This window comes from Plectropomus leopardus, chromosome 4, assembly GCF_008729295.1.
Source record: "Plectropomus leopardus isolate mb chromosome 4, YSFRI_Pleo_2.0, whole genome shotgun sequence".
In the NCBI taxonomy this organism is placed as follows: domain Eukaryota; kingdom Metazoa; phylum Chordata; class Actinopteri; order Perciformes; family Serranidae; genus Plectropomus; species Plectropomus leopardus.
The window spans coordinates 34,003,517-34,031,343 of NC_056466.1; the positions used below are offsets into that span (position 1 = coordinate 34,003,517).

Genomic DNA, 27,827 nt, shown 5'->3' on the forward strand with positions numbered 1-27,827 from the left:
CCCACCAGCTCCAGACCCCCTCCTTTAGCCTAGTTGTGTGTAGAGGAGGCAGTGAGCACTCTTGCAGAAACATCAGCCCAGGGAAATTCAAATGAGGGAGAAACAGTGAGAGGGAGAGCGGGAGAGAGAGACCACAATAGTGAGAAAATAGGATAAAAGAATGAGATGGGAGAGAGTTAGGTAGGAGGGTTGAGGAGGAGGAGGAGGAGGGGGGGAGAGCAGGAGAGGTTGCTGGAGAGGTTGCTGAGGCTGCAGGTTAAGATAATGTGTAGATCTGAAGAGATTTGCAGGGAACATTTTTATTCATTTTTTGATTACTCCCATCTCTCCTGACCTCCCCTCCCTCTCCTCCTCCTGCGTTGTTGTCTCTCCATTTGTTTGTTTTTGGCATTAGCGTTATGACTGTTGGTATGTGCATGTATGTACACATGCATGCTGATTAGAAGTGGAATATTTTATAAACACAAATATGCACGCTCGCGCAAGCCCTTCGCGCACATATCAATACATAATGCACACAAACATACTTAAAGATGCATCAGAGGAGCGAAGGACTGGGCAGACAGTGCCAGGAATGCTAAGAGCTTACAAATTTGTAAACATGCAGACACAGATGCTGCATATGTACATACAAACACATGCGCACGCAGAGTGTAGCCCATCACTGTGCCCCCTCCTTATCAATGTGCTGCAGGTGGGCTAAGTGTTCTGAATGAGCTGGACCAAACAGAAAGACATTGTCCGCACATTCAAATACACAAAAACAGATCACAAAAGTCTGAACAATGCACAACACACCCAGCACAAACAGCACACACACACAGACAGATGAGGCCAAACATGAACAAAAATGCACCTGTGTTGCTGTCAGACCCTCCCTCCAGGTTGAGCGAGATGCTCTGGTCTCCGTCCTGCTTCTCTCGACCCAGGATCATCCAGTTCTCTAGACCATCCGAGTCAGAAGAATCAGACGAGTCAGACTCTGACTTTGATTCTTCTGAGTCAGACTCTGAGCTGCTGGAGTCCACAGTCACTGGCTCGCTGAGACTCTTTTTCTTGGTTCCCTAGATAAAATAACAACAACCATATTGAAGATGTCAAGTTTTCAGTTGTCACACACACAGCACACAGAGACTTCTTCTCCAAAAACTAGCTATGAATTAAATGTACACAGGGTAGGGTTTAGTAGCAGCTAGTGATGAGTTTACAAGACTAAAACTTCTTCCAGGGTTTACTACACATTCTTTTTTGGCAGACCACCAAAATTAAAACATCTGCCACCACATATTGATTTTATATTTTTGGAGTGGGACCATCATAGAAGCACTATTGGAATATTTAAACACCATCTGGTATTTCACCACACTTGCAGCACAGCGTGGACTCTGGGCACAGATGGAGCAGCAGATTGCCAGATGCAGTGAAAGTAAAACTTAACCGTTTATTGCGCTGGGTCTAAAAAGTCTGCAGGTTTCATCTATTAATCTGATCAGCTCGGGCAGGACTAAAAGATCAATTATCTACCCTGCGACCCAAGTCAAAACTGCAGCTGAGGGAAAACTCAGCGAGTTCTGCCTGCCTTGCGTTCACGGATTTGAAAAACATTGGACGACACAGAATCATGAAAAAAGGACACACACACACACTAGATAAAAAAAAGAAAGGTTTGGAAAGGTTTGCGTATAGGAGTTGTAGGCTACCGCCACACACAGAATTCTAATTCTGTGGGAAAGACTGACTCCCGTGTTCGAAGCGTGTAGGACAACTACAGTGGCCAGGTGGAGCTCAAAGCGCTCAAAAATCAACACTACGTGAATTTCTCTATTATCTATTCAATATGATGTGAAAGCAGCACTACTTAATGTCAGAAATGTCAAGGTTTGGATTTCCCCACATTAAAGCGGTGTGCATGGGGCTGTTGTACTAGTGGTTGTTCTTTTATGCCTTCAAATACCAAAAGCGCATAAGCAAAAGTGCAAGGAATGGATTGAATTGTGTGTTTATCAGCTCTACATTAAAGGGATAAAAATTGCAAAAATTTAGTTCTGTTGAATCCTCTAGATTAGCCTCTGTAAGGGACTGTAACATACCATTTCATGGCACTGCTTTGGGTAATCAGCTTTTTCTGTAAAAGCTACAAATCAGTGGAACACTGCCTGACGATTTTTTTTAATTTGACAAGCATTCACTTGTGATGCACTGTTGTACTGTATGTAGCTTTTTATTGTGTTTTGTAAGTATGTGATTTGTGTAGTTTTATGTTGAACTGTCTGTCTTTTTTGTATCACTTTACCGCATGTGCTATTGTGTATATTATTTGTCTTGCGTGTCTCTTTTTTTGTTTCTTCCTCTTGTACAACTTTGTAATGTCATGTCATTGTGCTGTGTATTTGTTCTGACTTGCCAAGGGACTGCAGATTCGAATTAGCTCTAAGCTATAATCTGGTACGGTCCATCAAATTGTAACATTTATGTTGTAAACTGTGCATGGTCTCTTTTAAATAAATAAAATACATTTTAAAAAAAAACAATAATAAATATCTCCACCACTCGGCAACTCACAGCAAACTATCTAGAGATGATCTAGAATGATAGATAGCACTACAGGTAAGAGGAAAAAAACTTAAAGGTGGTACATTTGACATAAGTATTAATGTAAAATCCAAATGTATTGTGAGAGGAAAGCTGTGAAACAATGGTTACTACGGTGGGAGGGGCTTAGTGTATAGTAAATTTCTTCTACACAAGCAAACACACACTGCATCTCGCTCTTTTTTTCCTCTACCTGTTGGGCCGGGGTGGAAGTCTGCAGTCGCTGTAAGCCTCCAGCCTTTAAGGCACAGACCCCTTCTTCATCATCGGGAGAGTCATCCTCAGAGATGGAGATGACATCCGGGCTGGAGTCAATCACAATGACCTCCTCAAAAACTGATGCGGACGACCTCTGAGCTTTGGGATTTTTTTTAACCTTCTTCTGTTTAGCAAGTTTCTCCTCCTCCTTCTTCTTCTTCTTCTTTGGCTGCTGCAGTACCTTGCTCAAATCAGGTGACGGAGGTCTACTTTCTCCAGTTTGTTCCTGTTCTTCGTTAACATCTGCAGTGTTCTCAGGCACCTCCTGCTGCCGGCTGTCCGGGCCCTCGGCCTTCTCTCCTCTTTCTTCCTGCTCCTCTATGGCCTCGGCATTAGAGGAGTAGTGGAGCTGGCTGTAGAGGCGGAACTCCAACTCGCTGTTGACCTCTGACCCCTCAGAGTCCTCTTCATCCTCTTGATAGAGATCATCCTCCAACTCCTCCCGTTCCTGGTACGCACAGTACATCACCCCAAAACACACTTATTCCAGTCGCACATGAACACACATGAATACACACTCACATTCGGAGAGATGGAGAGCTCGGCAGCTGGAGTGGACTGCAGGGATAAAAACAAAGAAATGAAGAGGAGTTATTATAGGCGTCACAAGTCATCACAACTGCAATCCAAAGTAAAATGTAACTGGAATTACTGCCTTATGGTTTTATGCCTCAATTCACACTTCTGGTTTACATCCATGTCTGTGAAAACATGGATGCCTCACATACATCTTCAAACAGGCAGCAGATCTATACAACCTGCACAGCTTCAAGGTGGACATCCAAGATTAATATCACCAAATCAGTATCTGACTAAACATCTCCCCTGATATGATGTTGAGTAACGGCCAGGGAGGTGACGCTAACATCATGATGTCACAGTAAAGCTGACCTTTGACTTTTTCAACATAAAATGTCATCCCTTCATCATTATATCTTGTTAGACTTTTGCGTGAATTGTTTTTCATAGTTGCATATGAATTCTTGAGTTATGGCCAAGTGAGCATTTCTATGAGACAAATTTCAAGAAAATTCACGTACACTAGCATGAGACAGACACGGTGACAGTGACCTTTGACCATCAAATTCCAAATAGTTAATTGTTGAGTCCAGGTGGATATTTGTGCCGAATTTGCAGAAATTGCCTCAAGGTGTTCTTTAGATATCATGTCCAGGAAAATGGGACAAACAACATGAAAACACAGTGCCTCTGGCCTTGGCTATCGGCTGTGAGGAGGCATAAAAATAACAAAATATGTGCAGTTTGTAATAATACTGTCACACTGTTTTAAAATTACACTTTGATGAAAAAACATCTCTTTTCAATATTACGACAGTTTATTTTTACTCAAACAAACTTTCTGTTATTGTCATGCCAACCATTTCCCAAAGCATAAAACACTCTGGACTTAATTTTTCATTATCATTCAAATATCAGTGTTGTTTTGTGTTTAAAACCTAAGAGCAATCATTTTTACACCTCAATATCTTATCCACTGGTATCAATTCAGAATATCAAACTGACACATTGTTTCCAGATTGCTTATTAATTATATTCCTCTCTAAACTATCCATTTCATGCAAATAATATTATGTCTAACTATAATCTACAGCAGAGAGGAACAATCGCAGGATGGCCACAGACTTTGGTCTTGTTCTGAAATCCACTGGGGCTTGTTAACAAAGCTGAGAGAGCGCATGCATCAGCTGCACTCACATTTTTTTTTACTGTTTTATCAGAGCTTTGGTGCCAACAAACAGCTTGGATCTATGTTTCAGGTTTTCATATGTCAACAAACAAGTTAACAAGAAATGATCTGGGGCCACTTTTAAAGATTATGTTAGAAACTGTGAAATTATCTTATTTCTAAACTCTTTTAAACACACACTGTGCTGCTAATTTCCCCAATCTCTGTCCCTCTAACTCTCTCTCTCTCTCTCACACACACACACACACACACACACACACACACACACACACACACACACATACACACACTGGACAGAGAAGGAGCACCGGCCCATTGCTCTGTCCAGTCCTGCGTGTCTGTGCCATGATGGCTGGAGATGATTGGCTCCCAGACCGCACACACCGCAGAAACGCCACGCTACACGGTCACAAGCCGGCCGCCAGGGATTAAAGGGACAGAAAGAAGAGTCTTACCGGCTGCTGGGGGAGAGTGACAGTTTGGAAGTTTTAGCAGTGCACAGAGACCTGGAGCTCACAAATGACTGACTGTGTTTTACAGCGGTGAAATGTAAAGCTGCGGCACGGTCATGGTCCCCAAGCTCAGGTGTGTTCACTTATTCGGCCTAATTAAAGCTCTGGACAAGACTGTGTGGGTATATATATGGACTGTACTTGACTGACATCTCTGACTCTCCTGTTTGCTTTGTTGCACCTGTTATGGTGGGACAATTCACATTTTTACGACAGAAAAAAGTTGAACATGTCACAACAGGAAAAGTTCAGGTCTAATGCTGCGTTCCATTCAAAGTAGGAAGTCGAGATATTCCAATCTCCTACTAGAAAAAGTACAATGGAACACCACTCAAAGCTGGAATTTCTACTTGTGAACTCAGGGCAAATCCATGTACCCCAACTTCAGCCGTCTGACATCACACAACAATGGTAGCATCCATGGAGACCACAGTTTAAATGGTAAGAAATCAACTAAAAGGCAACATACAGTATATTTGCATGTCTTCATTAAAACAATGCATTTACTACTGTATAGTAAAACTTGTTGTGCATGTCTATTTATGTCAAAACATTAGTATTTAGTATTATAATATTAGTATTTACTTGTAGTAGCTGTATTAAATATTAATATATTATTAAAATATAGGGAGGTTACCCTGCTGATGGTGCAACTGTCCATGGACTACCCACAGAAATACTGTCACTGTCTATAATATTTCTTCTTTACGTTTGGTGTTGGGCACCTGGAACACTTGGAGGTCAGAAGTCCAAAATCTCAACTGGGATATTACGACCTAAAACTTTGAATTGAATGCAGCATTAATTATTTATATATATATATATTTATAGATATATAGATAGATAGATATATATGAATTCAAAACATACTACCACAACTAAAAATAATGATAATAATAAAATTAAAAATATGTATTCTTTCTGTGGCATAGGTTTTATATATATAATTATAATAATTGGAACTACAGTTTTCTAGGGAACCCCCGCCCCACCCTTTTTTTAAAGCAGAATTTTCTGATAATTTTCTCTAGAAAGAAAAGAATCGATTGGCTTGATTTTAAAAGAAACTTACACTTCAGAGGTTTAAATGCTTGTGAAAGATGCCTAAATACAGCACAAGAAAAACTATGTCGATCCAGGTTTCAAAAGGTTAAAAAAGTTTTGCAGATTAAAATTTTATGTTGAGAAAACAAATGATCGTCTTATTGTAACAGATAAAACTACTCAAAAATCAATTTTGTAGCTGACATTAGTTGCACCTGGACCAACTACAACACACTGCTGTTAAGACATCAATAACACTGATCCAGTAATATGAAGATTACATTATGCATTCTGTGTAATGAGTTTTGACATGATTGTACATATTGTTGTAGGTCCTTTGAATTTAATTTGAAAACATTTCACTTGACTAATGTTTCTCTGTGTATGTAGTATTTCTACTTTTACTTAAGTTGAGGAACTGGATAGTTCTTCCAGAACTGTTTAAATATTTGGATATATCTGCTTTGTACACAGCGTGTTGCTTATGACAAAGTCAAAATATTTTGTCGGGGCATGTATGTCAATTTTTGGAGGAGTAGGAATAAATTGATTGAATTCACTGATTTGCAGGTGTTTACATAAAGTTTGGTTGTTTAGGACAACACACACAGTGTAGTATGACAGGATGGGGTCCTTACCATACAACGCACAGCTGACTGTGATATAACAACATAAAAAAAGCCGAAATCACAGTTTTTGTCAGTAATAGTGCACTGAAACTGGAGTTAGCCTATCGGCTAGCTGAATGCTAACGAGCTAGCAGGTGAACTGAGGTAAAGGGTAGCTCCGTAAAAAGCTACTGTTAAGTGACCAACTACCGTATAATTGGACCAAAAACATAGAGGCGCCCGAAAACTGTCGCTAAAAGTGACTATGTCTGGTCCCTTCCACATGTCGACGGTTAGCATGTGTCCCTGCTGTCTGTCCACGTGCAAGCAAAGCAGCCGGTCGGATGTAAACAAGGAAGCACTGCAGTAACAAACACGCAGGAAAGTAAACAAATACATGGAAATAAAGTGGCCCTGCTCAACGTTAGCACTTTACTTGTTCCAAATTTAATGTCAGTAAGCTTTAGCTCACCTTTATCCAACAAAGTCCAGAGGTTACAGAGTCGGAGCTGCTCTCCTGCCTCCAGCCAGAGGGAGACAGACAAACAACTTCCGGGTTTGTCAGATGAAAATAGGTTGGCCAACCGTAACGTTTCACTCTGTCCTGCAGTGTGAGAATAATAGTGAGAGTGGCGCAGACTACCGTGAGCGATTGTGGCAGCCACAAAGCGCCGGTAATTAATGTAATTATTGGATATTGTAGGGTTAGTGTTTACATTTCCGGGTTGAAGTGATCAATGAAAAGCAATACTTGAAAATCAGTCAGGGCTGCAGCTAGGATTTTAGAAACGCTAAAGGCATGTGTCCAAGGGGCCACCTTAAATCCACAAACCTCGTTGCAGCACAGATCATTCTGATTTAGGGACAGAAGTCAGATTGATCGTTTTTGTCCCTTGTTGTTGTTGTTGTTGTTGCTACTGCTGCTGTTGTATAGATGTGTGTTTGTGCCAGTCTTTGTGAGTGGTGTATAAGCTAATAAAAAGTTAATAAAAAAGTAGAAAAAAGTCCAAAGAAAAAATTGTCCGCTTGTCCTCTTAAGAGTCATGGGGGGCTGGAGCCTATTCTTGCTGTCATCCGTTGCTAGACTTACATAGGGCTGACACATAGCAGCAGACGACCATACACGCTCACATTCACACCTACAGGTAATTTACAGTCACCAATTCACCTAACCTGTATGTCTTTTGGAATGTGGGAGAAAGACGGAGAACCTGGAGAAAACCCAAACAGACATGGGGAGAACATGCAAACGCCACATCAAAGGGCCCCTCGCCGAAGGTCCGTACCTTGACCCAACCTGGTTTCAAACCTGGTATCCTCTTGCTGTGAGGCACCAGTGCTAACCACTTTACCACCATGCTGCTAGTATTGATAAGTCAAATAAATAAAACCAGGGACCATAAACATTTATAGCCTAATGTAAAACTGTCAGTTATAGAAGTTGGGCTCCATTTGAGAGGACTCAAATCCCAAAACTCTGAGCGAAATTAAACAATGAATGAATAAAAAATGAAGAAATCATGCCAGAACTGAACTTCAAAATAACAGAGCTGGTGATAGATGTATCACTGAACAGGCCTCCCAGGCACAGACCAAGGACCACAAAGTGTGAAGGGCCCCCCCAGCCTTTATCTACAAAATGTCACTCTAATTACTGTAACCTGTCCTGGGAAAAGACTCAAAGTGACGCAGCAGAGATGCAAAGGAACGGCAAAGAGACACATAACAACCAAAACAGTAATAAATAAACTAAAAGAGGCATTAAATCATAAAAAATATGCAGAATGACGACAAAGAAATGCAAAACAACAACAGAAAACAGAGGTAAAAATCACAAAATCTGTGTTTCTGTGGCCCACTGTCTCATAATCTGTCCATGGATATGGTGTGTCCTGGTGGCAAAGGGTTCAAGCCCATTTGGGTTTTTTAGACATATTTCCTGCCATTTTCCAATAAAATTCCCCAAAACACATGGAGGGATAACGGTGCTAGCTGAACATTACTGTAATGCAAAATACTATCAGCTTATGGTTGCACATACATATGAACTTAGAGAATACCCTGACTACATTATGTAAAACATGTACTCTGATTATAAAATGTCATTATTCAAGTTGATATGAACTTGTAAACTGGGCTGCTTTACTTCAGAGGCATCATATCTCATATTTCTGCAGACAAAAGATCCAGCGGAGCCCCACACTGTTTTCCACCACACAGACTATTGTCAGCCTGATGGATGTGAGGCATTTTCTTCCTCTTCCTCAATAAGGCACAAGTATTAGCTCTGAAATGTCAGAATATGTGCGTGTGAACACTGGGTGTGTGCATGCGTGTCTGAGTAACTTGTACAGACCTTCAGGCCTGCGCTATTATTACATGTTGATGGGAATGTAAATCTATATGTAAATGTAATTCAACAGACTGGCTATTGCCATCAGTCATATTTATAACACACAGAATACAGCAAAATTATGCCATCCTGGCTCCCATGAAGACTGTGTAACATTAACATCAATCTTTTCTCTTCCTTTCATATCATGAGAATAATTGTGAACTCTGTATATCCAACTATAGGCATTGCTGTCATAATAACAGTGAGCAAATGGCGTTGATGATAGCGAATCAGCGGGTGAATGCCATCTGATTCCAGAGGTTTCTCCATGCGTGTCAACACAGGAAAGGCCATCACAGAGTTGGATTGTTTCCTTCCAAAGGTTAGGCTGCACCTCATGTCTCAACACTATCACCTCTTTTAGCTCATGTATACATCCAACACACACACATACACACACTTAATATCCTGCATCTGTTTTGTTTTTGGGAAAAGCATATGGGGGCCCTGCGCCTCCTCTGCTCCCCATATCTCTCTAAATTGGATGCAGGTTCGGGATGCCTCACTGCCTCAGTGAAATTGTGATGTGGCTGCCTGATTTTGGGTTCCATGCATTCGGCGGTATTTACTGTTATTATTTTAAAAAAGGTAGAGGGGGCTGGCTGAAAGGAGGCATCTGGTTCAGCGGTTCATCTCCGAGCGTCCAGACCACTGGCGTGTTGAAGATGGATGGAGTGTCCCGGACAGGGATTTAAAGTCCCCCGATTTCCAATCACACATTCTGGAGGGATGGTTCTGCCTGATGAATGATCTTTATTGAGGAGAAGGAGTTAAAAGAAGCATGTCATTGCTCTCATTTGATGGTGTTTGTATGTGGCATGGCAGCTCCGGCTTTCATTTGGTGCCAGATGCTGCAGCCAACACTCTGGATGGAGGGGGTTATCAAAACAGGATTCTCGTCAGGTGCTCTGGCGTATTGGCAATATTCTGCAACTGATGGTCATTTGTGTACAAATGTACCTGTCTGAAGACTGAAAAATGCTCCAACTGTGCCCACAACACTGCTATTGCTTGGATTTAGTCTTCTGGATGAACACTCTTGGCAGGATTTCACAAAAAACATTTTTTTTCTTTCATAAATCTTGACCTGAGGTGCATCTTCTGCAATGACATGAAATGTGTTCCTAAGTACAGCAGTTTAAGGAAATAATTAAGATGAAACAATCTGCTTGTTAACCTATTATTTAATAATCACCCACTGTTTTGATAATTGGTTCAAGGAACGATAGGTTACTTATCCAAGGAAGGAGGTGGTGAAGGTGTGACCTTATTAAATTTTTTTATCTTGACCCTCCCATGAAGCTACAGTTGTTTCTTTCTTGAGCCTCCCTGAGTGACTGGGGCAAAATGCATGACCTTTATTGGACTGGACCTTTATTAGATTTTTAAAACTTACCTTTTGACAAGTTAAAATTCAACAGCCGAAAATGAGGCTGCTTATGCGTCGGGCCCAAAATGTTGTGCTACAGGTGCACAGGATTTACCGTTTTTAACAGATTCTGGTTGCATGTTTTATTTTGTAAAACATTTGAAATGAGACATGACATGTAGAAAAAAGTGATTTTGATTAAATATCACTATCATAATCTTAGAGTTGATTGTTATTTTTCCTGACAGAAGTGTTCATTGCACATAATGTGTTTAATGACTGCTGGAAAAGTAAAAATCACATGATTTGTGTTTTTACAGTTTTTGACTATGATAAATGGTATCATTTTTGAGAATTTTTTTTCAAAGAAAACATAGTTCGGAGAGTAATTAAAATAATCCCAAAATACAACCATTTAAAGTTGCATGTCCCTTCCCTATACCAAAAACAAAACCAACAACCATAAGTCCCTCCCCAGTGTTTAAAAAATTATTTGACGTGCCTCCCCCATGTTGTATCCCCCCCCCCCCCCCCCCTCATAACCCACCCCCCCCCCCCCCCCCCCCCCCCCCCCCTATCCCCCCCCCCCCCCCCCCCCCCCCCCCCCCCCCCCCCCCCCCCCCCCCCCCCACCTTCATAAATAACAAACACTAACTGGTTTCATCTTCTCAAATATTTTTTTGTATTTTCTCTTGTAGTATAAAATAAATATTGCATTTTGCTATTTTCTGACACTATCAAAACAAAAAACAATTAGTTGGAAAAAAAAGTCAGTCGTTTTATCTAAAACAAAAATAATAGTTGGTTGCAGCTCTTGATATAATTTGGATGGTGACTGAAAGTGTAGACTCCAACCGCAGCTGGTTGCATCAGCTTGTTTCAGTTCTGTAGTGCGAGTTCTGCTGGAAAAAAAAATCTGCTTCCTCTTGTGCTGCTGGTGTAGGCGTCCTTGTTACTGTATGTATGTAAATACAAGCAGGCAGCCTGTATCAAAGCAGCCAGGCAGGAGGAATTCCCTCTGAAAAAAAGAGAGACTCGCCCTGGATCAGCGCTTCTGAACAAAAATGGCTCCCATGCATCACCCATATGGGGCCCTCTGCGTGTCATTCACACACACACACACACACACACACACACACACTCACACCCCGGATGTACAGCATTTGTGACCTTAAAGCCTCATCACTGGTGCTTTTCTCGCTCTGCATCACTGTTGTATCACTAAAAGTTTGATCTTTTTAATCACATTAACATTGGTGTTATATTTCCATTAATTAATAGATATCACAGCATCAAATAGCTCTGCAGGATAAGAAACTGATGGTGTATTAGAGAGATTCAGTAGATTCTGGAGTTAATATGCCAAGTAGAGCATGTACTAATCAGTGGCAAAGCTTCATGCAGGAAGAAACAAATGATAAAACACAGCCGGGGGGGAATGATGACTTGTCACAGGGGCATAGCCTGAAATTCTACGTCGTGTAACAGAATATTTCTTTGCTTTCTCACTCATATTAAGGTTTTAGTGGGCCGTCTCTCTCTGAAGCTCTTTTCAGACATGTGATATGTAACACTGGCCCTAATGACATTGCGTGGCCTTTGGAAGGGACACCACCTTTTACACCACAAGCTTCATGCAATGCTGGAAAAACAGCTGGACTCATGCTGCTGGAGGTTTCAATTCCTTTTTTTTTGTATTATTATATGGTACACTGTACAGAACTGACAGGAAATTCAGTTACAGGTGAAGGGAAAAAATAATCCAGTTAAAACAAAATGATGTATTTCCCCCCTGGTGTTTTTATTATTATTGATATATATTTTTTGACATACTATATAATTAATTTTTTCTAAAAACTTCACCTAGGGCATCTTAGGCAGCCCCCACCGCCCACCCCCAAACAAAAAAACAAAACAACTCAGAAACCCCTCTGCAGACACAAGGCATATTTGAGCCTTACAATGGAGGTAACACAGCCTATTACGTCTAAATTAGCCTATCAGCATTACTATAAGTCTAAATGAGCATTCATTAATATATTTTTAGGTACCAAAAGGTCGCTCCTCTGCTTTTGGCTCTTTATGATTATTTGGTGTTCAACTTTACAGCATCTATTTTCCCTCTGTGACTTGCATTGCATTTGGAATCCATAGCTAGCCTAGAAAGAGACTTAAGACTAGCCACTGCTATTGAGGTTTGGCAAAAGTTCGAGGTAAAGGTGTAAGCCCATAGACAGGTGAAGCACATTTTAGTTGACAAAATGTCAAAACGCTTTCTTATTCTGGCTACACACCAAGAGCAGACACTGAGAAATCAGACAAGTTGATCTTACTTGAAATAATCTTGGAAACCTTATAAAAGAATCTAAATATGACCATTAATCTAAATTTTTGTTGACTTCATACGTGTTACATTTATTTGAAATTTCGCTATATTTACTTGATTTTTTTAAAAGTTGTCAAAAATGACAAGTGGAAATACCCTTTTCTTTTTAAGTGGTAGCAACTTCAGCAAATCAAGTAAGTGTGACTTAAGTTAATCATTACAAAAAGGATTTTCCCCAAATGCACGTTCTAAATATTGAGGGGTACCTCTCCCCTGTGCGAGAGCAGTAATCACTCTTGGTTTGAACTCAAGTCCACATTAAGAGCCATAGTACCTCATTTTAAACGCTAAAACATTTGGAAACCATCAACCTGGAGCTGTAGGAAACCATGATGATGCCCGATTCTGGTGTCTTTTGTGGTCCTGTTTTTTTCCGGTCAGTAGATTTTTGAATGGTGCCTAAAGCCTCTTGTTGTTGCTTCCTGCTGGGAGTGTCTGACAGTCACACTTTTTCAAATGAAATGAATTGCAAGTACAGGTGAAATCCCTCCACCACACACACTCCACAGTTTCTGTGAAGCTCTGTGATCAACAGTCTGTCGATGCTTTCAGCAGGAAAAGACTAGAACAAGAGAACAAGCCTGACAACACCTTTTCAGACTGGACCAAGTGACTTGTGTCTATGGGGATTAAATTTGTGAACAGAAGCTCTATACACACACACACACATAGTCACGATGCCACAACACCTCTTTCTCAGCTGTGAGTATAAAACCGCATTGACAGGAGCCTTGTCCGCTCTTGTCGAATCGTCACGCTGAAATGTTTACCTTTACATACAAATGGCCTGGTGTCATGTTGTGTCACATAATGTTTCATGTGTCCCATTTCTCAATCCGCCCTGCAGCCTTTAAGCCCCCTTCCAGCTTCTATAGTCACAGCAACACCCAGGCACCACGGCTTCTGCTGCAAAAGGGAACCCTGTGTCACCACAGTGAAGTGCCACTTTGAATTAAATCCTTGGGATATGAAGGTGAGCTCAATCAGCACTGCGGCTCCAAGCATTTTTAGGGAAAGCAAACACATGAGCACCAGAGGTTAGTTATCAAAGCGTTTTAGTATAGGTCTCTGTCTGAATGTGCAGAAATGTTAGATAAAGTTGGATCAAGAGTGGTATTATGGCACACCCACAGAAGCATTGTTCAAGTCATGCACGACTTGTTTCAAGTACACGCTGAGAGTTAACACAGAGTTGGACCTTCAGGGTGGACAAGTCAGGAAATAAAGGATTCTTGTGGTATATTTATAAAACAAAATTCACAGATTGTTTACTTAAAAAATATATATATCAGGAATTTTTAAAGCACAATGACTTAAATGAGTATCATGACATAAAGAGGCTAGCACTTGTTCACTTGATGGAAATAGCAAACAATACACATAATTGCAAACAAATAACAGTATATACTTTTTCCCTCTTGACCCCACTCCTATTGTTCAAATGACCTCCTTTCAAGGTGAAACATCAATTCTCCCCACAACTCCTCTTTCACTTTTGTCTTAAAAAATGCCATTATTTGTTTTAGATATGCAGAGACAGTTTTTTCCATAGGGGGATCCCAGCACAGAAAAAGAAAAATAAAAGCGTGTGTTGCACAAAATATGGAAGAAAGTAAAAAAATATTTAAAAAACAACAACATCAACAAAAGAAATGTAAAGGCAGCCCGGACACTAACTTTTTAATGTTAAAACTTTTTTTTTTTTTTTTTTTTTACAGCAGTTGTGCAAAGTCTAGCCTATCATCAGTGGCGTGCACTGTGAATTAAAAATCTTTGAAATGAAGTTGCTGATTTATCTTTGCTAATAATATGTTGGAACATGTTAATGTGTGTTTTTACACATCTTGATTCAAAAAATTCAAACAATAATTTGGTTGGACCCCCACAGTAGCTCTGATGACCCCCTGTTGAAGACCTGTTCTCTAAACTCAAGGTTTTTTTAAGTAAAAGTGCCACTAAATATGTATATTTAATATAATTTACTTTTACTGAGGAAGGAGAACAGACTATATTGGTTATATTGGTTTCAATAAGTTAAGGAGCAGAGGTGCATTACAGATCACTTAAGTACAATTTAAATCCAACCCTGAGATACTTTTTCCACTTGAGTATCTAAATCACCTGCACCACTGCAAATTAGAGGTGAATATCAAACTTTTCACTCCAATACATCTGTCTGACAGTTATGGCAGGAAAAAAAAGGGGTTTGCATTCACAGTATAAAAAGAGAATATTATTATCGATTACACCCAGCTCTGTAAGGATGTCAAATTTAGGCCAACTTTGAAGCACCGACATTACATGTTGTTAATGTGGCAGTAATAATATCAAATTCCATAGCTATTCTAATAATTTCAGGCATATATTAATAAAATAAAACAGAATTCTACATAATAAGCATACTTTTATTTCTAATAATTTGATGACATTTTTGTGATGATTTTGATCCTCTTAAACTAAGATTTTGAAGGCAGGACTTTTGTTTGTGACTGTGTATTTCTATATTGTGTCACTGCTTTTAAAGTAAAGGCTCTGAGTATTTCTTCCACCACTGTTCATATAAACTAGACACACAGACAGACGGCCATGCAGCTGCTGTTCTTCATTAACACACTGAAACCATTGTCTCCTCCTCACATACATTGAACTGAGGCTTTTAAGCGGTCTTTTCCTGTACTTCACCCTAAATGTAAATGTTTTCAGTGAAAGCCAAAAGGTCCCAGAGAGACCCCGAGAGACCCTGAGCGTCTCCTCTTGTGTTTACGTTGTTTACTTATTGTTCTAATCGTCCCTTTCACTTCGCCTTTCTCGCGCGTTAATGCGATTCTTTCCGGTTCCGCTCGGTCAGAGCGCAGGTCACCGATCCAACGACCCCCCCCCCCATATTAATTACATTAATTAGTACGGGGGCTGAAAAACAAACAAGTGATGATTAATATCGAAACTATGGCGAATTCTTTTAGGAGATCCAAATGTGGAGCGACACCTTACTAAGGCTGCACGAGACACATGAGAGGAGGTTTAATAAACTGTTAAAAACATAAAATAATAACACCACAGATATTAGAAATAATGGAATCATGTTTAAATATAGCCATAGGGTAAAGTGTTTGATGCAGCCAAATGATTATTCAGCCTATAGTCTCTAACAGTGGCCAGTGAATCAAAATAAATAAATAAATGAATGAATAAATAAGTAATCTAAGCTATTTTAAAAATATATGAGGTGACATGACGACAGATTATTTTTTAAATTATTTTAAATCACAAAAATAATGTAAATAATAATAATAATTATAATACATCGTCCATAATGATAATATGAACAATATTATGAACATTAAACTCTGTTATATTTCTAAATTACATAAAATTCTAATAGTGTTTTTCAAGTTTAAAAAAGGTCTCATATTCAAATTTTCATTGCTTCATTATTAGGTAAAACTCAGTTAGAATATGATTTATTAATCTCATTTCCCTCACATTGTGTCAATTTTTTTATTTAATTTTTGAGGTCTTTTTCCTCTCCCTGTCCCTCATTGTAAAACTATAGGCAAAAAATACCAAGAATTGAAACTTGCAGAATGGAGAAAATAATAACTAATAGCTCAATGGCAGATAATTGTACAGTCTTTTCAGTGAGCTCGCACGTTTAGGAAATGCACTGAATAATCCGCAGCCATGGCCATGCATACAGATTCCACTGTTAGGCCTGTAAAAAAGATAAGGATGAGGCAAGTCTGCAGAGGATTCAAGATCCTTTGCCCCTGTAGGAAAGAGAGCACAGAGTTAGAATATAGGCTAGAACCCTATGAAAAAGCCATATCAGAAATGAGCAAGTTTTCCTATGACTTTACATTTTGTGTAATGTAGATTTCATATGACTCAAATGACATTTTAACACATAGCCTAAAACAGTTGCAGAGAACCCTACTTTATATTATCACCTGCTGTTAGATGAAGCATAAATTAATTTTTTATAAACAGCATTTAATTGATTTTTTTTTAGGTGGCCGTTTCACCGCTTAAAGGTCAGATCTGCACCTCCTTTTTTTGTTTCCCGGCACCACACGGAAACACTGGTATTTATGTTTGGATGTTGTGGGCGCGCGCCGAGGGTCAGGGTCGTAGTGTTGCGGCGCGAGGCGACAAGCAGGAGCAAAATGGGTCGCTGTCTCGCGCTTTGTTCCGCACTCAATTGTCTCGGGGCTGCGCGTGAACCCTGAGACCTGCAGCTGTCTGGAGGACAGAGACGAAAGTGAAGGAAGAGGACGTTTGGCACTAAGTAAAGAGACTGTTGAAAATGTGTCTTTTAAATCCTAATATCCCTCTGTGACAATTTTAGTGAGGCCTGTGAGGAATTTGTGGTCATATTTTGTTTTTTTTTTGGTATTTCAGAGAGATGACAGTCTGAAGTGTACTGCTTTAGCCTTCATGTCAACACCCTTTCTCTCCGTTTGCCTCTGCAGCAAACTGAATCAGTACTGTCCTTTTCACGTATTTGCAGGTGGTGTATCATCATCTTGCGATTTATTTTATTTAACCGTCATATGACCAAAGAAAAACCCTCTTGAGATTATAAATCTCTTCTTCCCATTAGTGTCCTGGCCAAAACAGGCAGCAATAAAAAGTTACAGGCGGACAACATGGAACAAAATAAAAATATACAACTCCAAAACAAACAATATAAAACACAAAAAAGAACATAATGTGCTGCTGAATCTGTCATCACACAACAACAAATAAAGATTTGTGGTGCATCATTTGTAGAGGTGAAATGTAACAAAGTACATTTACTCAAGTGTTGTCCTTAAAGTACAATTTTGACTTGAAGTTAACTTGAGTATTTTCACTTTGATGCTACTTTGTACTTACTCCACTGTATTTATTTTAGAGCTTTAGTTTGGCTATTTATTTCTTTGTTTTTTTAAAGAAATAATCTACATTTGCAAATATATTCTCATATTGTTTTATAGGTTAAGCCACCCAGCAGTGCAGGGCAATTTAAATTAGCTCCACCTTTACCAGCTTTCAAACTATTTGTTTGAACTTTAAAAAAGTTTTTAGGGAGTAATTTTTAGGTTGACTGATTTTGAGAAGACAAGTTGAATGATTACAAAATTACCTCAACTTCTCAAACACAGTCAAGTTCAAATTTAAGGTAGCTTGGACACTAACTTTAAAACCTTAAAAGATATAGTTTATTGTTACAGATGTGCAAATATTCATCTAATAGCCTACTAAAATTTTTCACTGGCTTTTCCCCCACCTTTCTTTAAATGGGAATTTTTTGTAGTTTTTATTTTTTGTGAGGTCGTGAGCATTTGGTAAATTAAGGACAGGAAACGATTTTATTTTATTCTTTCAGGGGTTATATTAAGGCTAATGTTGAGACAAAATATGTCAGACAGAGCAGGCAGCATATAACCAAGTTGGTCTCAAATGACTGTGAAACTCTCTCTTCAGCTATTTGCTTTAATAAAACGGAAGAGCCAAAGAGAGCACACATGTTCAGGAAATCTTGAATGTCATTGTTCCGCCAGAGAAGAAAGTTCTCCGTGTCAAAAACTTGTGAGTATCAGTATGAGTGGAAATTTTCAGTTGGCAAATTAATATTTAAATGAAATGTTACGCAGGTGTGTGTGTGTGTCTGCGAACAATCGAAGCTGAGCACCGGAACTATCCGTTTTGTAACAAACACTTTGCACCGAACGCGTGCAGGAGAAGAAGCCTGCACCCTCCAACAGCAGAGCGGGGGAAGCTGAAGGTGTAACCCTGTGTTGCACCTGCTCCACAGTGTTTCAGTCCGTGCGTCATGCGTAAAAAGCACCGTGCGTAACAGGTGTATACTGGCAAAGGAGGTGAGAAGTTTGGAGAAAGTCTCATAAACGCTCTTTTGGAAGCTGCTGAAGGGACACTGAGCACGAATACACTTAAATCAACTTTCTCTTGTTCTTAAAATAATCAAAACAAGGAGCCCTGCACTGGAATTATGCACACCATTTAATGTTACCTGCCTTCAGAGCTGTCTTGCGTCCCAGAGGAAATGAATCCAACATAAAAGAGGGGAGAGAGACAGAGAGAGGGAGAGTGGGGCGGGGGCGGGAAAGTTTAGTAAAGTGGAACTTGGTAACAGATGCGAGTGAGGGGGGCGCGGCCCTGCAGGGAAGGGTGGTGGTTTGTATGGTGTGTGTATGTACGCTCGGCCGTGCGGGTGCGCGCGTGCTAACGTGTGCACATGAACGTGTTTGTGTGTGCGAGCTCGTGCGGGAAAAGGACAGGACATGAGCGCACATTGAGAGAGCGGCTCTTTTACTCGGCTTGATCATTTCACGCTTCCCCCCGAAGCCTTTTTTCCACCTAAAGCGTTTAGTTGCAGCTGACTGAGCACTTGCAGGGAGTGCAATAGGGAGCGGAAGGGTCGAATTATTTCAACCTACAACTCGCCCCAAAAGTACTGTCGGAGGAAAAAAAAAAGAGAGGGAGAGAAGAAAACAGCGCCAGAGAGCAAGGGAGAGAGAGAGAGTGAGGGAGAGAGAGAGAGAGAGAGAGAGGAAGAGAGGGAGAGGGGAAAAAAAGTTTTTGTTCTTTTCCTTTTTTTCCTTCTTTCATCGCCTCCCCCTGTTCTAACCAGGGAACATGGACCAGGGGCCCAAGAGTCCTGCACTGCGGCTGGGGAGAACAGGTAGGGGCGCACCGACTCTCGAGCTTTATTTCACTTTCATCAAGAGTTGAACTTGTCATCTTTAACAAGTGAAACGCGTTTTTGTGTTGTTTGTTGGTTTATTTTATCTGTTTCCAATGGGAAAACTTTTAATGGAAGTTGTTGAAGTTGTTTGTGGAAGTTAAAGTGATTAGACATACTTCTTTTTAAACTTTTGCATGTTGTCCCGAGTTATTAGAAGTATTACAAAGTGTTCAGAAGTAATCATGTGAGGCGAAAATAGAGAAAAGTGGAACGTTGATTTATTTTTAAGCAGTCGTCTTGTCTATGTACTGCTCTAAATGTTTTTATCCCAAGTTTGGGACTTAAGAACTTTTTTATGAAACTTTTGGAGTCATGATGATAAACTACAGAGCTCTGCTACTAGAAACTTTTTGCTGCCTTAAAAAAAATTGCAGCTTATTTGAAAAAGTCAAAGAAATGTGGCTTTTGCATTTTAGGATTTATATTTCTGCTAGTTTGAAATGTGGTTTTGCTGTCAGTAATGGCTGCGTTTAAGTATTTGTATTTACTTTTTGTGGCATTGTATGCTGAACTTGTTGGTTTGGTTTGGCACTACGTTCTGCGTCAGGTCAGCTCCACGTGCACTATCATCTGAGAGGGCCACATTTGATACCTTGGTTTGTCCTTAGATTAAAAAAGACATTTTATATTTGTGAAAGATTGTTGTGGGGTGTTTGTGCGTCTGTGGTGCGAAAATACAGGGAAACCACTTTTATGCACGCACAAATTTGCCCAAAGAATGATTAAATTTGACTCAATTCACAAAGAAATGCTTCATGATGACTGTTAGCATGTGAGATTAGGAGGATTGAAAGCTCTTTTTTTTCTGTTTTATGCACCAAAAGTTGAAGTTGCAGTCCGATTCAATCTAAAAAATAAGGAGTCCTGGCTTGTGTCTTCATTACTTTATTCAACAGGTTCATCTCATATGGGCCTATTCATAAAACAGCGGGGTCTGGTACAGCAATGGATCAGGCCATCGACCTTGTTATGGCACCCAATGGATATCACATCATTTCATATTGCTGCCCGCTGCGTCTGCATTGATAAAACGTCGTTTGTCATTAAGAAACGGTGGGCAGGTGATCCTCCCTGAAAGGCCAGTGCGCTTTGTTGGTATGCTCTGCTCCAGAAAAGCAAAAATCTGCTTTAGCAGTGCTCTTGGTTGCCTGAATAAGAATATAAGAATATAATAATGCACACATAGTAGAAGTTTAACACAGCCATGAAACAACATTTTTATTGAGTCACTGGCTGCATTTAGTGTCGTTTTTCATATTGATTTCCACAATATAGTGACAAAGAAGTGCGCTCCGGTTCCGACACGATCGCTCATAATAGAAATAAATTAGCCTGTGCCCGGCCTTCTATGGAAATTTGTCATCAAATAATGCCTATGGTCTGTAAGACAAATAATGCCCCCTTTGCAGTCTTTTGTGGAGTGGGCCTTACCCCTGGTAAACGCTGAAAGCAATGGGATTTGTAGCAATTGGATAATAACCTTTTTAACCACGGAGGAAATCAGAGTTTAAAGGAGGCCCTCCCCTGTTGCCGTGTCAAGTCTTTAGGGCCCAGGGCCTATACCTACAGCCTCTCCATTTCCTCTCTCTTTTTAAGTTACGTGCTCGGGGTACAAATCAGTATGTGCGAGAATGAACGTGGAATGAGATCCTCTCTCTCTTCCCGCCCTGTAGGTTGGCTGTGCGTAAAAGCGCGTAGGGCCGGTCCTCTCCAATAAGCTGGGCCGCCATTTCAGTCTCTGTCTGACGACAAATGGGGCACTGACATACAATTTTTATTTTACTAATAAGAAAAATTAGTTATAAGTCACTTATCTTTTCTGTTCTCATAGAAATCTTTGATCCTTGACCAGGGTTGGAAATTAACTTCTTACCCCCAAAATCTACCAGCCTACCAATTGATCATCATTGCTTTGTGTGTGTGTGTGTGTGTGTGTGTGTGTGTGTGTGTGTGCGCGCGCGCGCGCGCGCGTGCGTGTGTCTGGTGAGTGAAGGAAATTTAGCAGCCTCTTGCAGATTTGACCTGCGTTTGACTGCACTGTAAAAAGAAACGATTTATTTTAACTTAAAGAAGTTAGTGTCCAGACTGCCTTCATATTTTATGTAATGGGTAATTTTTTATAGTGATTCATTTTGCGTTTTCAAATTCAGTCAACTTGAAATTTTAAGGCAGCCTGGATACTAACTTTTTAACTAACTACTAACTAACGAATACTTTATTTTTTAAGTGTGTGATTAGCGGTCATTTCCATGCCTGCCTTTGACCCTCATGTGATTTTAATATATGCTTTCCAAATATATCTCTCCCCTCTCAATTTTTACAACAATAAAAGCCCCACACAGGAAACAATGGAGACCCTGATGCCAAAGCATGACAAAATCTTACGTATGGAAACCATTTAGAGGTGCAGCTTTGGTGCACTTGCATTGCGTCACCTTTAACCAACCTATTTTTGTACATGCGTACTTGCAGCATTAAACCCAAACAGCACAAAATCTTTGTATCATATCCTCTGGCCATGTTAGATTCTTACATTATATATTTCTTTATGTATACTATTTGATTTTTCCACTTTAAAGTCGTTGCCAAAATGCGCCCTTAACAGGTTTTATAGTTTGTGTGAGGCACAGGCCAAAACCAGCTTGGTCAAAGCAAGACGCGCTGCGATAGACAGATATGAAGAGCCGAGGAGAGTGAGAGGGGAAGGGAGGGGAGAAGGAAGGAGAGAGATGACCTCACATGGCATAGCCTACTTTCGTCTTGACCTCAAGTGGCCCATCATAACGCAGGTCTGATATTACGGCCTCGCTCGCGCTCCGTCTGACAGATGACAGACTGGTCTTTACTTGCCTTATCATCGAGCCAAATGATTACAAATAGGTCCATTTGATCTCAGGCCTGCGAGTGTGAGCAAGAGGCTGCGAGCGCGCAGGTACACAGTTCCACAACTGCTCACTCCCCAGTCCATATATTTTATTTATTAGTGACGACTTTTATATTTTATAAGCAAATGAAAACTTAAGAAGAGATACGGGAGCTTTCTCATTATGTTTACAGTCAGCGGGCGTGTAATAAACGAGCTGGTGGAGTTAACATGCGCTATTAATTTTTCATTGCTTTTTCGTTTCGAGGCTCGGGCGCAAAAAAGCAAAACAGCCGAAGCTTTCATGGTGGATGGAAGAGGAAGGGGAAGGGAGAGAAAGAAGGGAACACTTAAACAACAACACTGCCTCCAATTTGCCTCCAAATGATTATCACGACTCAACCACATTCTTACTAATGTTTAAAAAAGTCTTCCTCCCCCTCTCCTCTCCTCCTCCTCCTTCCTCCTCCTCCCATTCTCCCATTTCCAGCACTGGAGAGGTAATGAAATATGGTAATGGATTTGGACCCCCGGATTAAAGTCGTCCTACCCTGATGGAAGTTTTCTCCAAATTTCCAACCCTAAAGCAACAACAATTTGTATACATGATTGATTGTGTTTGGATTTTTTAATTGCTTATGTATTTAATTTGCAAATCGGAGAGACAAGGGCGACGGCTGCGGTTTACTTCTGTGGGGAGAATGACGCTCGTGTCTATATCTCCAAAAAAAAAAAAAAAACAACAATAAAAAAACAAAAACCCAGACTCCAGCTGCAATGAACTTGCATAATGAAAAAAAAGATATTGTTATGCCCTTGAGTCCCTGTTTCTAGATATCTAGAGTCAAATACTGAAATGCAGAACAATAAAAAATAAATAATAAGATAACAAATAAAAAAGTAAATATAAGAAGCTGTTTATTTTAACGTGCATACATATAAAAAAGAAAATAGCTATAATATTTAATTGCAGTTTTGCTCCTTTCAATTTTTTTGTGGCCTTGTGCAGGCCCAGCTTTTGGCGCATGAGCCAAGTATAAATATCTAAAATTTGACATTTTTCAAGTGCAATCTGGTCTATTTGTGTTTTGCCGTTTTTTAAAAAATATGAACAAACAAAGAATCAGTGTGATTTGCCAGCTTGTCAGATTTGTTTGAGGCCCTAATTCATGAATACTCAGTAAAAGGATGTGAAATATGAATGAGGATTAGTGTGTAGTTTACTGTCAGTGGATTATAAAGCAGGGATCAATGAAGATTTATGAAACCATATTTAGTGTTGAACATCTGGGTTAGAGAATAGTGATTTATTTAACAGCCAAAACCACATATTGTGCATTAATATGCTTCCATGTAGGCCTGCGTGCTGCACATTCTGGATCAGTTTAAGGCCCCATTCAGCTGCCATGAAGACTCTTTACTGTGTTGATTGCAAAGTTCCTGTATATTTATCTTGCATTTGCGCGTGTGTGTGTATATGTGTGCACGCGCGTGCGCACACGGGCACATTGTCCACTGTTGAACGCCCCCTTGTGGTTCATTTTGCGCACAGCTTCACCAAAGAAGCCTCTGAAAGAGAGCAAAAACCCCAAAGAAAACCCACTTTTTTGTCATGATAGTAAACAGAAAACAATAAAAAATAATAACAAAGAAGGAGAAGAGATGTGTTTGTTTTAATGAGGACAACTGTGAGTGTTTGTCCAGTTTAGCAGTCCTAGGGGAGTGGAAATGCACGTTATGGCAGGAGGCTAGAAACCAATAATTCAGGGCAAGACATATACGAATTTAAAAAAAAACCCCGAAATTAAATAAACTCAATAATCTCATACATTGACCTTTTCACTATCAGATGCATTGCCTTGAGGTACATCAAGCATGTGCGTCCTAAGAGGATAAACCTGAAAACTATATGAATAAGGTAAAGATTGTTATTGTTGTTGTTCATTAGTGAGTCACTTTAATGACCCTAAACTATAGCACAGGTGTCTTTAATGATATTGTTACATATAGTCTCTCCTGTACAGCTCCAAATCTGAGGTTTACGCGCGCGGTATAAACACTGAGGAACTGAAATGATTAAATGTCTAGAAACAGGAAAAAGGGAAATAACGCTTTTTTTAATTTTTAATTTGGCTCATGCTTTAGGCTATTTGTATGTTTAATATTACAGGGGCGAGGCTTAGATATGCCCTCTCAAATCAGGTGGGACGAAGATGTAATGAATCTCTCTCTCTCTCTCTCTCTCTCTCTCTCTCTCTCTCTCAGTTTGGAGGGTAAATGCGCAGCTCGCCAATTGCATTTCATTAAAAAAAAAAAAAACGACATCCGTTTCAATCAATTAGGTAATGAGCGGGAATGCATGTTTCATATGTTTCCTCTGAATTCTCCCCGAGCTAAAGATTTATAACATTGTGTTGGAGCACGGAAATTATGCACGAGCGATTGTTCTCAACACTTGACAGCTCTCACTCCCTGCAAGGCCTAAATAAGGTTAAATGACCAGAAAGGTAAAGTTTTTTTTTTTTTTTTTAAATCTGAAGTTATATGTGTTTCCCCCATCCTTAAAAATCTACCTTTCTGCTCTCATGTCTTCTTTTTTCATATTTTTCCTCCATACCTATATGGACAATCAATGTCTGAGTTCCTGAGCATTCCCTCATTTATAAAACCTTACTGCAACTAAGCCTCATTTTTAGTAATACTCAATTAATTAGCCATTTAATATTGACATGAATAAATTGAGCGCAAATGGGTATAAAGGCATTAACTTTCTTACTTCGTTAATTGAAATTAAACATATGATCATTTACTCCCGGAGCCCAGCGTCGCTGCGCCCTGCCTCCCCATTGGTGGACGCACAATCCATGCGGGGCGTCATTGGCCCACGGGATTCGCAGCAGCCAATCAGCGCGCTCCCCCGCCCGATTCTATCAGGGGTTGGCAGTGACGTAGAGGCAGCGCTCGCGCCCTGATTGGCTGCATCCGCTGTGAGTGACGGGCAGCTGGCCGGCGCGTGTAGGTTAGGGTTCCAGGGGTTTGGGAGCGCGGGCGCTGTCCGCACGAGAGCAGGTCCTGAAACGCGGCGTGCGCCACCGTGGACGCTGGGCGCAGGCAGCTTCTCTCTGTGTAGTTAAAGAAGCGTGTTTATGTACATATTTGCACCACAGTTTTTGGCATTTTTTGGCGTGAGCGCGGAGAAAAGTACCTTTTTGAATTTGGACAGGGCTATTTTCCAGCGCGGAGAAATGCGTCTCCAAACTCAGAAACCGGGAGCCCAGTAGCGGTCGTGCAGCGAGTCCTGGTCAACACAGAGGGGGGAAGAGACAGCAGAGTGACCAAAAAGCTGCATTTCCTTCATTTTTATGGGATAACAACTCAAACGTCAGCCCTAGCAGCTTTTACGCAAAACTGAGTATTTCCTTATTTTCCTGCTGCGTAATTTTCTGTGTTTTCTTTCGTTCTTTTTTGGCACCGTGGATATGAGACCTCAAGATGTGAGCACTCATCCGCTCTCACGCGCTGCACTGATGGGAGATTACCAAGTGTTAATGTGAAAGCAACTGCCGAGGACGATTTGTGACCAGAAGAAATGCGCAGCAAATAACTTGGAAGAAAATTACGCGTGGATCTGTAAAGAATCTTTTTTAATTTTCCAAGTGGGTTTTTCTTTTTATTCTTTTTATTTATGTATTTTTAAAAATTTAACAGACTGAAAGGAGAAAGTTCTGACCCCCCAATCGGCTAAGTCGCAGTTCAGGGGTCACGGCCAGCGGAGCGAGAAGGAGAGAAAGGGAGGAGGCTACTTTATTTGCTCTCCATATTTTTTTTATTTCATTTTTTTTTATTTGCAAAAGTTTGAATCTGTTTTCTTGGACTAGGGCAACTCGCTGTAGACCAGCAGCTGAGGGAATGAGCTCTACTGCAGTCGTTTCCCTCCTCTGGTTTTGGAGACGCCAGAGCAGACCCGGTGTGGTGTCCCGTCCCCATGAGGAGGGAGCCCGTCTCTGATTCATATTTTTTGACGCCATTTTTTCCCTCCCTTCCACCCGAAAATCTCATTTAAAAACATTTTTAATATTTTTTAATCAGTCGTTGTCAGACAATTTTTTTTTTCCAAATATTAATAAAAAAACCCTCTTTGAAGGGGATTTGCAACCAATTTTCCCATTTATTGGAGGTCACTGTGTGTCACTAAAAAGTGGCCGACTGAAGCGGGGCGTCCGGTTATTATTTTTAAGACCCCTCACACCGTACAGGGGCCCTGCAGCCCCTCCACCTTTACCATGGAGATTCACTGTAAGCACGACCCGTTTGCGGCAATGCACAGTAAGTTTACACGTTTATAATTCCCCCTTCATCTGCATGATCCCATCTGAACTGAAGCAACCCCCCACACCTCAAACTAATAACAGCGGAGTAGCTTCCAGTTGCACCATGCACTGCAAAAAAAAAAAAAACAAAAAACAAAAAACAAAAAACTATCATGCTTTGAGTCTTAAATAATCGTTTTGTACGAAAAATACATCAAAAATAGATACAGTATTATAAGAAAGGCATTTTCTGCAGATATCTATTTTACCTATAATTCTTTAAATATTTTTAAAATACAGAAACAGCTAGGGTGAAACTCTGAAAACGTGCAAGTGGATTATAGCTATATTATACATTGGCACATATTTTTATATCATATATTGGTTGCTGCACTTATAATTAAGAGATATTTTTCAGAGTATTTGTGCAAGTTTAGGCCCCAATGATGTTATTATTATTATTATTATTATTATTATTATTATTGCACTAGTTTTCTTTGTTTGTAAATTTGCTATATATCATCAGTCTTGATATTTTTTAATGTGTTGTCCTGTTGAATTGGAAAAAGTGTTATAATCCAGGCTGTGCAGACCTACGTTTTGCTGTATTGGTTGTGTATGAGACGGTTTGCTGCTGTGATCTCCTCCTGTGAGGGGAAGAGGGGGTGCAGGGGTCAGAAAGAGAGAGAGAGAGAGAGAGAGAGAGAGAGAGAGAGAGAGAGAGAGAGAGAGAGAGAGAGCGAGATCGGGGCTAACAAAGCATGACTAAAAGCTGAACTTGATCCACAAACAGTAACACTGTTTCTAACCAGGTTAGACAGACACGCGCGCTGCTCTTTGCGCACACAGGTGCAGGCGAGGAGATCTGCTCGGGTCTTCTAATAATAATAATAACAACAACAAGGTGATACTGTGTTGATCCCCTGCAGGAGGGAAATTCTCCTTTCAGTGCTCAGCAGGTCAAAGCTCACACAGATTCAGCCTCACAGCGTGCAGCGTGCAGCGGCGTCTTGCTCAAGGACACTTCAGCAGAG

The 27,827-nt window shown here is 40.3% G+C and overlaps 2 protein-coding genes across 3 annotated transcripts in view; one reads left to right on the forward strand and one right to left on the reverse strand.

The window, feature by feature from the left end:
- The window catches only part of zcchc7 (zinc finger, CCHC domain containing 7), a 65,283-nt gene extending 58,029 nt beyond the window's left edge, over nucleotides 1-7,254 (reverse strand). Inside the window, exons 1-3 of the mRNA XM_042485013.1 lie at nucleotides 7,195-7,254; nucleotides 2,786-3,408; nucleotides 857-1,064 (exon numbers count right to left, since the gene is read on the reverse strand). Of these exons, the coding sequence (XP_042340947.1) occupies nucleotides 857-1,064; nucleotides 2,786-3,316 (739 nt within the window). The 5' untranslated portion in view covers nucleotides 3,317-3,408; nucleotides 7,195-7,254. The remainder of the gene's footprint in view (nucleotides 1-856; nucleotides 1,065-2,785; nucleotides 3,409-7,194) is intronic.
- Nucleotides 7,255-19,429: 12,175 nt separating this feature from the next.
- The window catches only part of pax5 (paired box 5), a 70,294-nt gene continuing 61,896 nt past the window's right edge, over nucleotides 19,430-27,827 (forward strand). For both annotated transcript variants that reach the window (XM_042484953.1, XM_042484954.1), the window contains exon 1: nucleotides 19,430-19,557. In XM_042484953.1, the coding sequence (XP_042340887.1) occupies nucleotides 19,512-19,557 (46 nt within the window). In that variant the 5' untranslated portion in view covers nucleotides 19,430-19,511. The remainder of the gene's footprint in view (nucleotides 19,558-27,827) is intronic.